This window comes from Neolamprologus multifasciatus, chromosome 18 (genome assembly GCF_963576455.1).
Source record: "Neolamprologus multifasciatus chromosome 18, fNeoMul1.2, whole genome shotgun sequence".
Classification (NCBI taxonomy): Eukaryota; Metazoa; Chordata; class Actinopteri; order Cichliformes; family Cichlidae; genus Neolamprologus; species Neolamprologus multifasciatus.
In genome coordinates this window covers 30487905-30506410 of record NC_140456.1, presented here as the reverse complement: position 1 = coordinate 30506410, position 18506 = coordinate 30487905, and the positions used below count along the sequence as shown (strand labels likewise).

Genomic DNA, 18506 nt, shown 5'->3' with positions numbered 1-18506 from the left:
GAAATCAAAGCATCACAAGCAGAGTGTTATTCTTCTATTCTGGGTCAATCTTGCACTAAATGCTAGATCCTACATTTCCCACAATTCATCTCTTCCATATTCTTTACCTGACTGCTACTGTACATGTTTGTAACACACACTTCCCATTCACTATCTATGTAACCAATGCAATGATTTCTGGTAGTGTCACCTTTTGAGAGGTGAGGCCCTCTTTAGTTGGACCTATTTTATAACACAGTGTGTTGTAAGTGAACCACTATGTTGGTTTTCTTTTGAACTGATTGTCCACATAAGGGTTTCGTCCAGTCAGTGTTTGCACTCCTGCCAGTCATCTCTTATCCCTGTCTAGTGGCTTGCTCATCAAAATTGGGGTAGATGTGTCACATGAAAACTCTGAAGCATCTCCCCCATCTTCTACAGGCACACTCCAAACACTGAACTGTTGTATTTCCCTTCTCCAGATCTCACCTTGTCCTCTAATGTTAGGTTTGGTGTAGACTCTGTCTTCATAGATGGGGTCGATGTGGTGTTCAGGGGACTGCAGGGGTCGCAGTTCGGAGCCCAGGTGACTGTGCTGGCTACTGTAGGAACCTCTGGACCCTGGAGAACGCAAGGCGGTGGAAGTTAGACATAGTGACAGATGGATGCATGTGTAGATTTATAAAAATATTCTCGTGGGATAACACTGAATGACAAATTCGACTACAAATGAAAATAAATGATGAAAAGCATTAATAGATATGCTTTCATGTACTGGACTGCTTCTGCTCTAGTCATAAATAAAAAAATAGCCATTTACCCATTAGCCTGAAAGCAAAAGAATACACAATAAATTAGGGATACTGTATGCTGGGGAAATGTTTAAAAAAACAAATAAAGCAAACTTTATTTTGAATTTGAGGGTCTTATCTCATTTATTATAAAGAACATCTAATACATTTGAAATAAAATCTTGACAAACTTTAGTCATTTGTTAACATTTGTTTACAAAGCTACAGGGGGAAAAAGGCCACAAATGTAGAAAATGTTTTATTCTACCAAAAGAGAAGCTAAGAAAACCAAATCTAACTGAAAAGCTAAATTAAAAATCTACACGCTCAGGAAAAAAGTAGAAAATGAATGACTTGACAAGACTCGATGGCATTTGACAGAAACACACATAGAAAAGTAATCATAAAGGTGTCTTGACCTCTACCTGCCAGGCTACCAGGCCTTTGCAGGGTTGCGTTAGCGTACAGCTCGTGGGAAATCTTGTAGGTATCTGCTCCGATGTGATGCAGCATGCGCTTGGTAGGCGACAGGGTGGCGTAGCTCCCCACCGCAGAGCTAAGCTGGTGTATGGGTGACGAGGAGTGATTTCCCCCTGGAGAGGCTACCATGGGGAGCGGTGAGGATGAGCCGCCAGCACCTGATGCTACCATGTTGATGGGGGATGAGGTGCTGAGAGAGGAGGAGGACACGGAAACTGTTGGACTTTTTGCGTGAACATATTGTGTTTTGTCTAGAATGAAATTTCCATTCGTAAACATACAGAAATGAAAGAGAGCAAACATCAACCTAGATTAAGAGACAAAGATGAATAGCACAGTGTAAAACACAGATGCATCGATAACGGTGCAGCAGACATGCATATCTGAAGTCCTAATCTCACACAGAGGTTTGTGTACCCATCTACTGCACCAAACAGAAGCATTCAGGCCTTTTTCAGACCTCACCTAAATAGTGAAACTTCACCAAACAGTAGTCAACAAAAAACATAAAAAGAAGAATAAAATCTGGCAATCAAAGTGTCTGTAACTACAGCTACAGAGATCCATCATCCATGTATTTCCTTAATTGTTTCTCTACCATCTTAGGTGAGAGGTGTGGTGCACACTAGGCCGGTCGCCATCTGAGGGCTGACACAGACAGACAGGCACCCACTCACACTCACACCAATTTAGAATCACCAGTTAAACTAACGAGCATGTCTTTGGAAATGGACTGAAAAGGGTCAAATACAGCTCACTGGACAGTTTTTCAAAAATGTGTCCTGATCTAGTGTGAAACTAGATGAGGACACGTTATTAACCTTTTTTACTGCTATTCCTGGTGTGGTGACATCAGCGTTAGCCTAAACTACACAGCAGTTGAAAGTCAGGCTGTCGATGATCTTTTTTTTTTTCTCAAGTTCTTTAAAGGAAAAAGTAGGCAATTGGGTTTAAAGGTAAATGCATTTAAAGGGAGGTTTTTCTTCATGGTTTTACCCACATCAAACTGTGCTTTAAGGATTAAAGCAGAGGTGTGAAATAAAGTCATGTTTATTTGTTCAGTAGCTGCCAAGACTAATCTTTTCTGAATATTAAACAAGCACTATGAGTCCCTTGTGTATTAAATAGTATTCACTAAATTATATTAGTGGATACTTGTCTCAATTATTGGAAAATCAATGAGTAAATGAATACTCTGTTCCCTTTAATCACATTTTATTTACCTTCAAATGGAGGTGAAATTTGATTTTAGCTTTTTTAATCATCAGTATTTTCTACTTAACCTACATTTAAAGCCTGACTGGTAGCAGGCTTCAAAGCTATTACATTACACATATCATATTGCTAATCCATGGTTATTGGCATATAATATACCATTCTTATAAGGGATTTGCTGTATACATTTCCCCCAAATGTATCATATTTTTTGGAAAGCATCTCTACTTGAATTTAAAATAAAATTCTGTGGGTTTGAACAACATTTGGCTCCACAGCATGAGCTTGTAAAGACTGGCCCACCAACAGTCTGCTACTTCATTAGGGGAGTTTTACTTTCAAATCTTTACTTTTCAGTAAAGATTTCCTGATCATGCGTGGAGTGCTGAACCCTTCAATCGATCCGTCGAACGTTAAAGACAGGATGATGTAGCACCTTTACTTGTTTCCATTATAGAAAACATTCTATGCAAATCGTGACATTCCTGGATAAAAATAAAAAAGTCTGATATTAAACTTTTTCTTGTTGCCAAACTAACACGACTTAAAAACGATTCAGATGTGAAACAGAGGAGAGGTCTCGTGTGTTTTTTAAACCTGAAATGTGAAGTTGTTGTTTAGTCAATGTCATACGGATAACTAACAATTAAGAGCTCTTGCACGCCTCTGGAAGCCTTAGCTGTGGTGCATCATTTTCTGGCACCTTCCCACAATGCACTGCAGTGATTTAAATAATTATCCATCTCCTCACTGTTTATTTTTAATAGCAGTCAGTGAAAACTGGTTATCTGCAACAATTTTTCTCACCAACAGCCACAGACATGCTCTCTACTTTTAAGGTTAGACTCAAAACTTCCCATTTTGATAAGGTTATAGTCAGGCCCGGATCAGGTGACCCCGAAGCATTCGTTAATTATGCTGCTACGTGATTTCCTGTGACACACTGAGCATTATCTCGCTCACCTTTTTTTGTTCCCCGGGTGTTTATATACCACTGTTGCATGTCATTACATTTTGTCTTCTTTCTCCAATAGTGTATGTTCAGTCCTTTCTCTGGTGCTCTCTTCTTTTGGTTGTTCAAATGGAGTTTTTCCTTCCACTGCTCAAAGTGTTTGCTCATAGAGGATTGTCTGTTGGGGTTTTCTCCTGAATACCATAGCATCTTTACCTTACAGTATAAACAGTGTTGGGGTGTAATGGAATACATGTACCGCCTTTACGTATTTAAAATACAAAATATGAGTAACTGTATTCCATTACAGTTACCGTTTAAAAAGGTGATATTCAGAATACAGTTACTGTGTTGAAATAAATGGATTACACGGCGGTCTTTTCTTGTTTCATATGTTAGGCTATGCCCTCTTTATTTTTGGTAATTCCACGCCGGTGGAAACCCAAACAAAACACGCATTAAGAGGCTCTAATGTCTGTGTCTCAATCTCACGGCCCATGTCACCCGTACTTAATGTGAAGAAATATTTTTAAAAATTATTATTCAAAAAAATTATTTAATATCAAGGCAGAGGAGTGTTAGTGTTTTATATACGTGTGGAATAATTTTTTATACAAGATCGCAGCGAAAAGTGCAGCCTTACCTAATGTCCACCCTACTGTTACTCATTTTATATTAAGATTTAAAACTCTAGTTGGTATGGCAAGTATTCTTCAGTAATGGTAATAAATCACACAGCAATAGTACATTCATGTAGTTGTAAACAGCATGGTAATATATTAAGTAATCCAAAGTATTCAGAATACGTTACTCTCATTGAGTAACGTAACAGAATACGTTACAAATATATTTTGGGGCATGTATTCTGTATTCTGTAGTGGGATACATTTTAAAAGTAACCTTCCCAACACTGAGTATAAAACGCAAATGTTGTTGTGATTTGGCACCATATAAAAAAAAACCCCAACAAACTTGAATTGAGCTGAACTGTTTATGATTTTACTCCAGCGTGTACATGGCTGCTAATTCAGCCCTTTCCCCATTGCAGCAGGCCTCCTAGAACTCGATTTTCCAGTGCAAGTCAGAGCACAGACATGCAAATTCACATATTCTAAATGTCCCTTGCATAAAGGCAGAACTGTACAGCAGAGAGAGCCTCTGCTGCGTGCTTGGCTCGGTCAAACACCTTTCGTGACAAGGAATTAATAAAGCCTACCAACAGTACACAGAGTACTCTGTCATCTGTGTGTCACCATTCTCAGTCCAAGCTGTACAGAGGAAGTGCCATAACCTGCTGTGATCATCTACAGTAAGATCATTTACAATTTGGTAAATTAACAGCAGTGAGCATGTTTGTACCCATTTGTACCTCTGTTGTAGCTTTTGTCAGTTGCTGTGGCAGGATATGGGAATCTGTTAATGTTCATCTTGGTGCCGGTACATTACCTCTGATGATGCACGGTGCAGTAAAAAAGTATCTGCCCAATGATTTCTTAGATTTTTGCATATTTATCACATTTACTTGTTTCAGGTCATAACACAATTTTTAACATTAGACATAAATAACTCGAGTAAATACAAAATACTGTTTTTTTAATTGATTTAACCTATTCAGGGGGAAAAAAAACTATCCAGTTCTAAATGACCCTGTGTGGAAAACTGACTGTCCCTCCTTGTTAAATTAAAACATTTTCTGGAAATCTGAGTTCAGCTTAACTGGCCACACTTAGGCCTGATAACTGCTGGACCTGTTCAATCAAGAAATTACTTAAAAAGAAAGTGAAGTAGGCTAAAAGATCTCAAAAAGCAACACATCATCCCACAATCTTAAAGAAGCAGCTGAAAAACAAAGTTAATTGACATCTGTCACCTTGTAAAGAGTTACAAAATTCTTCAGCAAACCACAGTGAGAGCCATTACCTACAAATGAAGAACACTTGAAACATTGGTGAACCTTCCCAGGTCTACCAAAATTACTCCAAGAGCATATTGATGACTCATCCAGGAGGTCACCCCAGGCCCGGAACAACATCTATAGAACCACAGGCCTCAGTTAAGGTTCATGATTCAACAGAAATGGCATCCATGGGAGAGTTCCAAGGAGCAAGAACACAAAGGCTCATCCCACATTTGCCAAAAAACTTTGTGATGAGTTTCAAGACTTTTGGGAAAATATTCTGTTGACTAACAAGACAAAAAGTTTGAGTCCTGTTACATCGGCTGTAAAACTAACACAGCATTTCGTAAAAACAGCATCATACCAACAGTCAAACATGGGAGAGGTAGCTACAAAACCTGCACGACTTACTGTAACAAAATAAGTAACAAATACTGTATAACACTTAAAGTGTACAGGGCCTATTTTGTGACCATGGGATAGGCCAAGCCTATTGAGTTTCTCTGTGCCCCTCCACTTTGGGATTTTACTTCTCAGGTAGGTCCCCAAGACGCACCCACAGCATAAACTGGTAAGTTAGTAAGTAAAGTAAGCCACGGGGCGATCGTTGGTCAAGAGTTGGCAGTTTGTCTTGTAATCGGAAGGTTGCCGGTTCGAGCCCCGGCTCCAACAGTCTTGGTCGTTGTGTCCTTGGGCAAGACACTTCATCCGTTGCCTACTGGTGGTGGTCAGAGGGCCCGGTGGCGCCAGTGTCCGGCAGCCTCGCCTCTGTCAGTGCGCCCCAGGGGACCCGTGGCTACAATGTGACTTGCCATCACCAGTGTGTGAATGGGTGAATGCGCTTTGGGGTCCTTAGGGACAAAGTAAAGCGCTATACAAATCCAGGCCATTTACCATTTAAAATTTTATTTACATAGCACCTTTCTAGACAAAAGGTCACAAAGTGCTTCACACAGAGATAACAAGGTATAAAACAAAAACAGACAAAAAGTTGAGGAAATGCAATACTAAAATGATGTGTTTTTAGTTGTTTTTAAAATACACTACTGAGTCCACAGATCTTAAGCTCAGTGGGAGAGAGTTCCACAGTCTGGAGGCCACAGTAGCAAAAGCTCCATCTTCCTTAGTTCTCAGCCTTGTATGCTGTATAACAGGTAGGCCCTGATCACGTGACCTCAGGGACCTGCTAGGGACATAGGGCTATAGAAGTTCGGTGATGCAGGCTGGTGCTTGTGCATGAAGAGCTCTGAATGTCAGAACCAGAATCTTAAAATGGACTCGGAATTCAATGGGGAGCCAATGCAGCTGTATTAGCAACGGTGGCACATGTAGTACAAGTACTTTGAGGATTTGGTCAGAAGCCTTCGGTTAGTAAAGATATATTCTTCAAATCGATGTATAATTTGTGTATAGTGTCAGACCAACCTGTAGGATTTGGCGAGTCGGCTGGGTGATTGCTTGGGTGAGGACACTCTCTGTAGCGTGGCGTAGCTGGGCATGTCAGCAGAGGCTGATCCCAGCCGCTGCAGCTTGGTAGGAGATCCCACCGCCTGCAGAGGGGAGCTCACGCGCTGCAATGCAAGATTTGTAATTCATTAATTGGGAATGTCACTCACATTAAATATTCATCCTCTCTTCTTATTCCTATCATTATTTCCATAGAGATGAACAACTCCCCCCCCCCGGAGCTGGAAAACCAGAGAGCAGAAACTCTAATCCGTGATAACATCCTGATGAAGAGCTCTGGGTTATCAGACCAAACATGAAGTCACGACTGTAAACTTTTACAACCAAATGAACTTGAAATGCAGCCGTGAGCAACGGGCCGCCAAATGAAGTTCCCTCAGAATTGAATTGGTTGAACAAATATTTCCAATGCCTTTCATGCACAGAGCTAAAGGGACAATTTAAAACACTGTTAATTTGGACGAGCGTGGTCAAGTTGTGATACCCCCGGAAAAGTGAAGGTAAACCAGTTTAAATGTTCAACGGAGTTACAATAAAGAATTATGAAAAATGAACGAATGAGTGAACAGTAGTGTAAATCGCCACCTGTTACAGCACGTGTTAGTGTAAGTTTGATGTTTTTTGTTTTTTTCCCCTGGTAGCCAACAACCAGGAGGCTGCACACTTTCTAATAATCACTGTTAAATGAATAAATAAATCAGAATCATGGGTAATAAATCCTAAAGTTAATTAAATTGTTATTTGACTGTTTCCGAAGCAATGAAACAATATTGATAACCTCTAACTATAGTGATGATAGCATATGTATGTATTAATGTCTTTATGCACACGTTCTCTTCCTTAATGGGAATCTGAACAAAGCTTTGCATGGATATCGTGACACATGCAGTGATCATGTAACTGCGAATGCAATGCTACGTTTTCATGTGTCACGTTTAACGTAATGACTTTATAGTTACCAAAATTACAGAAATAAAGTCAACTAAACGGGACTTTGTAGTAACAGTTAATAACGATAATGTATATAAAAGAAAGAGCGGGCTCAGTTTGGATACCTTTGCAACAGACAATGACACCATCCAGTGAATATGTAAGACACATTCTGCTTCACAGGTTTTTCTCCACAAACATGTTGAGCAACATAAGGTCGAATGTTGGATTTGTTCAGTGGTTCCGAGATTTTAACATTTGTTAACAAAAGCTTTTTCTGTCTCTCTTTTGTGGGTTTGTCAGCGGGATGTGTGAAAAATGGACACGTAATTTGGCAGAGATTTGGTGGCCTTTGCCACAACGATTACCCGAACAATGCTTGCTGACTCTGTGTTGAAAACGTGTGAAAATACTACAGCTTGTATCTTTTGAGATCAATGGAAGCAGCTTGAATTTGACTTCAGTATTAGTGCATTACAAATTATCCAATTGCTACATGAAACCCTTCAATACACTTTGGTTGCAGTGTGTACAGGAGCAGTGGAGAACGCATCAGTCACACAACAACTGAAGCATCATAGTAATACCTTTAGGGATATGTACCTGTGCAGGCAAAGTGGCACACGAGTAATACATGGATGGTCCAGCAGGTGCAGGTCCGCCCTCTGTGGACATGTGGAAAGCGCTGCCAAAGGCCTGCTGGGCAAATGAGTCTCTCTGGGACTGTGAAGGAGAGTCTGTGCCTGCTAACTGGGCAGCTGCACGGCTGGATGTCACCTGAAGATGGGTGGAGGGAAGAAACATAAGACAGATGAGGGGAAGAAGGGGTCACACAGAGAGGCAGAAAGGAAGGGGGAGACAGATGTGAATGAAGATGTGAGAGGACAAGAAAGGAGGATGAAGAAGAGCGCACAGGTTAAGAGGACACGGGACAGGAGACACGAAGAAGACAGAGGGCCAGAGAAAGGGCATTTGGAGAAGGTAAATCAGAGGAACAAGCACCTGGTTGTAGCTGTGGACTGCTCCTCCGATTTGCCCACTGCGGCCTGGGACTGATTCTCCAAGTGTCAGCCCTTGATTACTATGGTAACCAGCTGCTGCATAGGCATCTTGATTGTTAAGCTGTAAAGCGCTTTGGGACAGGAGTCCTTGTCCTGATGGGAAAAATGAAAAAGAGTCGACTTAATAAGGGTGATGAGCACTGGCCAAGGATGTGGTTACTGAAAAATCCTGTTCATTAAATTCATTAAAATGATCTTTAAAAAAGAAGAATCTGGGTTAGCAGTCTGAAGAAAGCTAAAATGATTTACAAGAAATTTGTTGACCAGTGTCAAAAGCCACCTTACAAACAGACTTTATTTCTGTCAAGCTGCTTTTATGTAACTGTTTTCAAATGACTGTTACTTTCTACAACAGTCAGTCTTTGTGTAAAGACTTCGTCTGTTCGTGGCCTTGAAGGCATTCTGTAACCTACTTTACATCCCACGTGTTATACAATGTATTTCTTTTTTATGGAAGAAAGACTAAACGTGAATACAACAAGCAGGACTGTGTTGGTCTGTAACAGACCTTGAAATGAAGAATAGAGAAAGGAAGAAGCACACTGAAGGCTGAAATGGGATGAAACAGATTTACTTATCGTCCTGTTTTAAGACATCCACTTGCTTTTTACCCACTATGTTATTCTGGCCTCTCTCCACTCTCTTCCAGTCATGCTCCATGACCCTTAAATCTCACTCTATTCCTGACCTCCATTTAAAACACACTCTTTTCCTGCCTCTATCAGTTTCTTTATTGCTCTCGACTACCTGAGTGTCTCTCCCTCTCTCTCTCTCCATTCCATCTGCCTGTATAATTCAGCAGGGAGAGCGACACAAAAGTGTTAGAATGAGGCCAACAATGAAACTTTCACAAACTCACTCAAGGATGCACTGAAATAATCCATTTTCATTTGCTGTGAAAAAGTAAAACTTGTGGCTTCATAAATAAAAAATGAAGTGTAGTTAGTAAAAAGTTCTTTATTTTTAAAAAAAAAGACTGGTAGCTCTCTTAACTACTAGTTGAATATGAAGCTAGTGGGTGGAGTGGGTTAAGGCGGCATTAAGGGAGCATTCACGTGTAAGGACTGTTTCAACATTCGACAGTGGGTGTGGCAGATGTTCAGCAGGGTATTTTTACTGATGCTACTTTTACAGAGATAACCAGTGTGGTGGTGGTCAACAGGTTTGCCTTTCAAAAGGCAATCATCATCTCAACATAAGAATAATAATCATAGCATCAAGGACTCACAAATGTAAGCACATTCCTGGAAAGGGACTGACGAAACTGCCGGAATGGGTGTAAGGGGGATGTACAAAGAAGTGGGAAAACTTGAGGGACAAAATATGGTTGCCCCGGAGAAAACAAGAAAGGTCCCCATTTGATAATTAGAGGAAACACGAACCCAGCCTACAGGGTCTCACGAGCTAGAATACTCCTCATGTCAGTTGCATGTCTGGAAAAATGGGAGCATTGCATCAGGAATGGAGCCTGGCGTTAAAAAAGATAATCAAATATAAGATCCCATCTGCTGCAGCCCCTTTATGGAAATTAGGGAGTAGGCAAAAGAAGGCACAGCAGTGCCATAGCAATAGTCATTTATGACAAGGACACAACACCTTCATTAGCAATTAGCACGAGCCAAGCTATCTGCCTAACTGCCAACAACAAAGTCAGGAAGGTACTGCACAAGCACCTGCCTCATTCTCTCTGAATACTTTCATAATGCGATTTGATCGAATAGAACGATGACTGTGATTTTATTGCTGGCACTGGCTTGAAAAGTTTAGCTAAACTTTTCAGCACAAGCAGAACGATTCAAGTTTGCAAGACATCGCTCACCTCTATTAGTCTATCAGCGCCTGTGTAATTAACAACAGAGTGCTGGTTTTAGTTTTTTTAACCCTCTTTAAGACCAGTACTTTTACACAGGTCCTGGTTGATTGTTTTAAAGATGCCAAGACAGTTTAATTCTGCAACATTTTGGATATTGAAATGAACTACCTTCACTAAGCACCATGGTGAGTGAATTTTCAAAGCCCAACTACTTCATAAATGCTGCTTTGGGATGCCAGTTTACTGAATCCTGACTTTTACAGGGTCAGAAAACCAGCAGCTCCAAGCTAACTGAAGGTAAGATAATAAAAAATTGCTTAAACATCAGGCTTAGCTAACCCTCCGCTGGCTGTGTGAACTAACTGGTTAGAGAATGGAAGTTGCTTTCAGTCTTCAGGGAGAAAAAAAAATAGTGGTTTGACTAGATCCAGCCACCATCAACAACACTAAAACATCATCTCATGACAAAGGATCCACTGCCAACACTCTGGACCCAGACACTACAGAACAACCCCAAATACTGAACTACAAAATCTAATCTTGTGATTGACTTGTGATCTTTCCCTCAGGTGTTACAAGGCAAGCTTATACAGGTATTTGGACACTTTTATAAATATAAATGCGCTAAATGACCTTTAACCTCATAAGATAATAGTCTAGTCTGACACGAAAGCATACATAACAAGTTCTAGATTTACATTTAAAGGGTTGATTCAATCTCTCAAGAGTTTATCCATCATGATTAGAAATAATAAAAAACAAATTTAAGACCTTTTACTTTGTTGTAGTTTTTAAGGCTCTACAAACACAAAGTAGCATCGCAGTGATAATTAAATCAGTTTTACACATTACCAGTCTTAACACGTCGTTCCACATCATAACACTTTATTTTTTATGACAGCAGCCAATTTGTGAATAAAAGTTTTAGACCAGTATTTCAAATAATACAAAAATGGTGACGCAAAAAGTCATAATCCTTACTGATGTCTGGAACAACATTTAAAAAGCATCTACATGGATGCTATTTTTATGTCTCCATGTTTAATAGGCAATGGCATAGCGAGTCAGAAAGAGAGGCAGGGTTAACTAGCTGACGACTGCGTTAGAGCAGAGTTAAATAGGTTAACAGCAGGTTTACGCTATCTTACAGCCAAAGCATAATGACATTAAATGCTTCACTGCTAATTTTACATGCAGCCTCATTAGGGCTTCTAAAGCGTTTGCAGTCTTGTGATTTGCACATGGACCATTTCATTTCCAGTGTAAACATGCAAACATGCGTAGACTGTGACACATAACACAGACTCACACGGCACGGAGGCATGAACCATAATCACAAAAGCATCTAGAAAGCAGCAAATGAGAATGTTAAGGGAATAATTTGGGAAGAGGAGGGCGGGAGCTGCTTGTACGACAGCCAAAACCCTCCCATCTCTCTTATTAAAGTGCTGTTTCATTTTTGATGCAACCTTGATTAATTCACTTTGGTGATGATAGCAATAATGTTCCTAATAAACGGCTTTAATTACAGAAATTAAACTTTTTTTAGCCAACAAGGTATTTTAAAAAATGGTGTCCCGTTGTAGCTGCAGCGTTGCATGCATGTATCAGCAGATATACTAGATTACGTTCCCTTTATTCTGGCAAAATAACTGACTGCACCCATGTTTATTAAATTTTTAGCACTCAGTACTCTCAAAGGAGTTCTTGAGCTGTCCTCTGTCAGCAGCGGCTGTTCCTTTAATCTCCGCTTGTGTCACTTTTTTTGCCAGCAGTCTAAGAATCAAACCAAGAACGGCGCACGAGACAAAACCAAGAAACGTTGCTTGTTTGTGATTATTAAAGAAGAGAGAAATCTTAGTGCCGGCGGTCCATAACCACTGCACGAGGCAGATAAGGCCAGCAGCTAACGGCAAAAGGAGTCACTCTGGATAAAAGGGTTGCAAAATAAAGCACGACCAAAGTGAAAAGTCACATTAAAGTACAGAGAATGGCTGCAGGCGGAGTAGCTGGTGATTCTGCATAATTTAAAATGTGATATCAAGCTAAGGGTGCTGGCTGAGTTTACTGGGTCGAGGCCTCAGTGTCCAATATGCTCATCTTCTGAGAGTACACACGTATATGCATACACAGGCTTAAAACACACACACACACACACACACACACACACACACACACACACACACACACACACACACACACACACACACACACACACACAGTAAAATGAAGGAATTTGTACTCCAGGCCTGTTTGAGATCAATTCACACACTCTCATGCACACAAGAGTCAAATGTGTGTGTGCAAAGCCAGGGGATATTTTCCACAGTTTTTCTTTGCCACTTTAGGTGTGTTTCATATGGCTAGTGGAGCCGTTAAGGAAACAAAGGGCCTCATAAATACATTATTACTCATATGGCACGACACTAAAGGCTCCACTCATTCTGTCTGATGTAAGTGAGTATGTGTAGGAAAAGATAGGGGTGTATTAGTGTAGTAGCAGGAAAGTAATGGGGTCCTGTAAGAAGGTCTCTGCTTGTACATTTTAATATCTATTCAGAGCTGAGTGAACAGACACACGCACACTTGGATCCCTCCTGCCCCCGTGATCTCATGCATGAACACTGAGCACATTTGCATATACCTGCATCTACGGAGTCGTGCACATTCTGACCTCTTTTCTCTTTTCTGTCACGCACGCAGACCCAAAGAGCTTTTCTTCGTGACCAGACTTCTCGATTGACATGTTTTAATATTTCATGAGGGGGTCTATATTTAGATGCCCATTAGAGGCACGTCGAGTCTGCAACACAAATGAAACTGCATGCACGGTCCCAAATAGCTGCTCGCAACACAGCCGCAAACACCAGCATGAAGCAGCGTGAAGACACTCGGTGTACTCTGCTGCTGTGTCACATTAATCTGCTCATCAGCTCGAGTAAAAGGCGTGGATTCTGCTGCTGCAGTGGGCATGGGTTACAGGTGTGTGTGGGCGTATGTAAACATCTCTTCATTTGTCATATAGGTATTATATTTCCTATGCATGCATGTGCTTGGCTGTGTGCTAAGTAGAGTGTACTTTTAACTAAACGAGACAAAATAAACATGTAAGTGCAACCAGCAAACAGCCCTCATAGGTGTGGTTAGTTTAGTTTTACGAGTGAGTTAAAAAAGCTGTTCTGGTTTTCTAAACAAGGGCAGAGTCAGTTTGTTTCAATATCAAGAGCAAAAACACAACAGGCTTTTTTTCAACGTTAAATATTGGAGCAGCTAGCAGTAAATCACACGTCACAAACCTTGGTAAATCAGTTTGCGCGCTTGATTTAAATATTCTCCTATCTTTTGTACCTTAAAAAACAAGCTCAGTCACAAAAATCTCTGAGTTCCCACCTCTTAAATTCAATCTTTTCATTGCGCTCTATCATAGCGCAACATGCTAGTAAATTTGGTGCATTTTAAATCATATATCGTGTGGATATATGTAGCTTAATGTGTCTGTGCTGTTTAGCTGCATGTTGGTGTGTGTGCCTCACCTCTCTGTACTGTGAACAGCAGGCCAGCTGACACCTCAGCAAGGATGGATTAGCATATCAAACTACTGGCAACACTGCATGTCTCCTGACAGCTACCGCTCTCGCATGGGGTAGAATATAGAGTAACTCCCCAGTAGCATCCCTGAGACCAAGTATAGAAGGTTGAGAGCGGTCTCACTGAGTGCTCTGACAAACTACTTTAAACTTCACATTAAAAAGCAGCACAACCTCTTCTTCTAGCAATTGTTTCTAAATTCTAAAAGAACTTAGCAGATAAAGAGACAAATAAGTCCTTCTATGGACCAAATCAGAGCTAAGAAGAGAATAAATAGAAGTAGCAACTTAAATCCAGTCTTAAAATGAATCTGTTTTCACTTTAACTGCCAATGTTATTCAACTTCTTAATGTTCAAAGGCTAAAAGGTATACGGGTCATACAAGAACAGAAACACAACTTGTCATCAACGAAAATTTAATGAAAGCTGTATTCATCTTCGGTACACTACCATACTATTGCAACAGATTCTGTGGATTAAAACTTTTATGTTTGAAAGAAGCCGTATTTTGACCGCAGCAGTCACGGTAATGAAAGAAAACATGTTTTGCATTTAGGTGAGGAGACACTAATCAGCCTGAGTACAGATCATCATGTAACAGGCTTCATTAAAAAGGTTGCTGTTAATTCAAAGGAGGACTAAACATACTGCTGCACTGCCATGCTTCCTCACTAGTGGAGGAGGCTGTTTTTGTGAAGCGCACTTTCTTTGTGAACTCAAACACATTCAACAGGTTAGTCAACCAAAACCTGGAGACTACGGCTCTCTGGGAATAACCACCCTCGCTGGTTTTGATTAGATTGTAACTTTCCTGTTCCAAGATATGCTTCTTTTGCCGTCTCAGGAAAGAAAAAGGAGGAAGAATCGTTTCTCGTTCTACTCTCATCATCACAACATTGATCTTACTGTCTCCTGTAGAAGTGTCCTGTGAGTCCAAGATGCCCGATTCCTGGAGCGATCGGATGCAGGAGTCCACCAGCTCTAGGCCTGTTGTCAGCTCCTCCTCTATGTCCTTCTGTCCATCTACACGTGTAGGAAGAACAGGAGACAAACATGAGCAGAAATTCACACACTTACACATCATGTGACTACACTATTTCTTACAGTTAGCAAATGAAGAGCCACATGCAGACTGCCAATGACCCTCATTGTCTCGGCTTTCTGTCTATTGTGTTTGTAACCTTTCATTTTCAACTCGTCCTTTAACCAGAAACCAACCTTTGAATATAAGCAACTGAATCTTAGACTATAACACAATTCTAGACAGGTTTCAACAAAAAAATATTCAAAATCATTGTCATTTAACTGCAGATTAGTTACCCAAGAAGTGGGCAGCATGCAATGGCGATCAATGGGCCAAGGGTAAAGGCCTAACTGATAATCCAGCAACAAATCTTGAGGTCCACCTTGTACTTAGATACCAGCCGTTTGTCTGTCAGAAAGAGGCTGATAACATGCCCAGTGTTTTCAAGTTAAAGTGGGCTGCCAAGGGGGATAAAAGCTTACAAATGAGTCTTAGGAGCAGCGTTAATCTCTTATCAAGACAGAAGAGAAACGGTAATAGTAGAGGACTTAGTCAGTGGATTTAGGAGGCAGATTTTATTGACTTCAACTGACACAATTCCAGACTGATGATGTTGCTGCTGTTGGTGAAGCATTTCCAGGGCTGTCTGAAGCATTCCACTAGAATTACTCTTACCCTCACTAACAAAAGCTAAAAGTCATTTTTAAATCTGCCCCCCCCCCAACCCCCAACCCCCAATAGCGGGATGGATAAAGACCACGGCAGACATTTAAAACTTTCACTGTGGAGGGTTTAAACCACAAAACCTCCACGCTTCTTATACAACTCAGCGTGACTGACAATGAGGCAGAGAGAGGGAGACCTAAGTGTCACGCATGGGAGGTATTTCTTCAGTTAATAAATGCCGTCAAAGAAGTTGTCAAGCCTGGAGAAGTGTCTTAATTTGACTTTCAAATTGCCTAAAAGCTCATTGATTCTCATTGTCCTTTATGGAAAGCACATCCCATCTGGCACCCTGAACAGGTTAAACTAAATACTCAGAATTATTTGCAAATGCTGCTTTACTCAGTTGTCAGATGGTTTGAGGTGTGGTGAGAGAATCTCACCCTTTTATTGTTAACTAACCTTTATTGGGGTGGTTTAAGACCACCGCAGTACTTTCTAAAGAACTACATCAATATATATAATATATTGGGCTGGGACGAGATTACAGTGGATAACAATGCAATAAGCACAACCAGCAAAGTGCAGCGCTACAGTACAAACAGTGAATAAGACAGTCATATTACCTTGGTTATTCCAGCGAAACTTCTCATCTGCTGAACTGCAAGAGACAAACGAGAGAAAGAAAAAAAAGTGTTAATCTACTGTGAAATGTTGTTCTTTGGTGGAGCACCATCGGGATACTTTTAGATTGACGGTAGTCCATTAAGCCACACATGCCTTAAACTGTTTCCCATCCATGTCCACTGCGTAGGTTTGCGATAAAAACAGGAATACCACACAAAATGGTGCTTTCTACTGTTTGAACTCTTATTTTTTCGCTGAAGGATGAAAACATACAGACTGCAGATTCTTCAGTACCTTGGGAACAGAGACCCTTCTCAAAACCAATAACATACACTCCAAAATGCCTTATTATCAAAGTGAAAACAAGGTTGCTTTTGAATTTCTCTTTTTGTGAACTTGTTTGGGGTATTTGTTTATCCCTCTACAGTGTTATCTTATCATGGGAATGATTTCAGAAGGGTAAGCACAAAGGGATTGGAGATAAGAAATATTACTAAAAGGGTGGTGAGAAAACATCAGTTCAAATAGGACTAGAGAAGTCTGCCTGTTTTTCTGCACCAGTGAAACACAATAATAAAAAAAATATAAGATTCCATACACATCTGCACTGACAGATAAAGCACGGAGTACCAATGCTGCTCACAAGTGTCGGCGTTGCTCCTGAAATTCCCTGTGCATTTACTGTGTTTACAGACCGTCTTCAGCTTTGTCTTGGCAGCCAATAACGTATCTTCACACAGACTCCCATTTAGTGTTTCAACACAGCCATAATGTTACATATAACAAACAACGCTGACAGGCCTACGCATTTCTGTTTCAGTTGTCATACAACTGCGTGGTTATAAGTCTCACGCAAACTCATTTCCTCTTCTCTCATGTTATTTCCCCTCTCGTTCTGTCCTACCAGGTAGCAGAGAAGTAATATTTGCTCCTTGAATTTCATTACATAGCATGTACACAAGCATGTCAGCTCCTTTTTACGCACTTAATTTGTTGATTTGTTTGCTAGTTCATTCAGGATATTTGATGGCTATGTAAAGGCGGTTCTGCCTGTGATTTTGTGTGGATTGGCACCCTGAAACAAACATATGAGAAACTAGATTGCTGTTTTTTAGTGTTTACTTAGAGTGGTATTCTTGTGGTGACACACACACACACATAAACACACACACACACAGTAATTCAATACAGCTTTCGACTGTAGCAACGTCCAATAAATCTTTGAAGACTCCTCTTGTATATTCTCTCTGTAACTCCCCAACCAGTGATATTTGTCAGAAGACATTAAACACCAGAGCACGTAAATTCCTATTAATCTTACAAATTCAGAAAACCTCCATTGTATTATGATCGCCAAGATGTTCAGTGTAAATCAATATCAACAAGATTTAAACCTTTGTAATCCACACACACTAAATAACCCTTGTGTTTGTGTCAATACGTGACATAACACCAAAATAATAACATTCACCTGGCTACAGGCTCAGTAGAGCAAACAAGTGGAGTGACTACACATCATGTACTGTATTAAGTACAGTGTTACTGTTTTATTACTCTGAGTAAAAGTATCATTTCCAAGTTGTTTTTCCTGCTCAAGGGTTAAAGGCTCTTGGTAATTCCGATTTCCTGTATTCTCCTTTGAGGCCTGTTTGCTGAAACGAGCTTGAGGGCTTCAAGTTCTACTTTTGGAAAAGTTCCTTATCCACCTCAATTCCTGGATGACCAACCACCTGTTGATAAGACTGACATTCCCAAAGGTTACTCTGTGCCTCTGAGCCTGAAAATTAAAATTACTATGATCTCCTTCCTTCAGCTGCTCCCTTTAGGGTACTCCATAGTGGATCATCTGCCTCTAATCCCAACTCTAGTATTCAAACCCTCTACATGAGCTCTCTCACTACATGCACAAAGCTTCTCTGTGGTCTCTCTTTGCCGCCTGCCTGGCAGCTCCATATTTCACATCCTTTGTCCAGTACATCCACTGTCCCTCCAGTGCACACGCCCAAGTATGTCAGATTT

At 40.5% G+C, this 18506-nt stretch overlaps 1 protein-coding gene and 1 long non-coding RNA gene across 6 annotated transcripts in view; both read right to left on the bottom strand.

The window, feature by feature from the left end:
• Positions 1 to 18506, bottom strand: part of ctnnd2b (catenin (cadherin-associated protein), delta 2b) — a 206509-nt gene that overhangs the window by 83542 nt on the left and 104461 nt on the right. For 4 of the 5 annotated variants that reach the window (XM_085142180.1, XM_085142177.1, XM_085142181.1 and 1 more), the window contains 7 exons: positions 16487 to 16521; positions 15080 to 15196; positions 8714 to 8865; positions 8315 to 8488; positions 6740 to 6885; positions 1190 to 1440; positions 469 to 600 (listed from right to left, as the gene is read on the bottom strand). In XM_085142180.1, the coding sequence (XP_084998306.1) occupies positions 469 to 600; positions 1190 to 1440; positions 6740 to 6885; positions 8315 to 8488; positions 8714 to 8865; positions 15080 to 15196; positions 16487 to 16521 (1007 nt within the window). The remainder of the gene's footprint in view (positions 1 to 468; positions 601 to 1189; positions 1441 to 6739; positions 6886 to 8314; positions 8489 to 8713; positions 8866 to 15079; positions 15197 to 16486; positions 16522 to 18506) is intronic. The other variant, XM_085142179.1, reaches the window with a different exon arrangement.
• Positions 9742 to 15073, bottom strand: LOC146498353 (uncharacterized). The gene is made up of 2 exons (XR_014870985.1): positions 12766 to 15073; positions 9742 to 12719 (listed from the first exon to the last, which is right to left on the bottom strand). It is a non-coding gene; the product is annotated as an uncharacterized LOC146498353 (long non-coding RNA).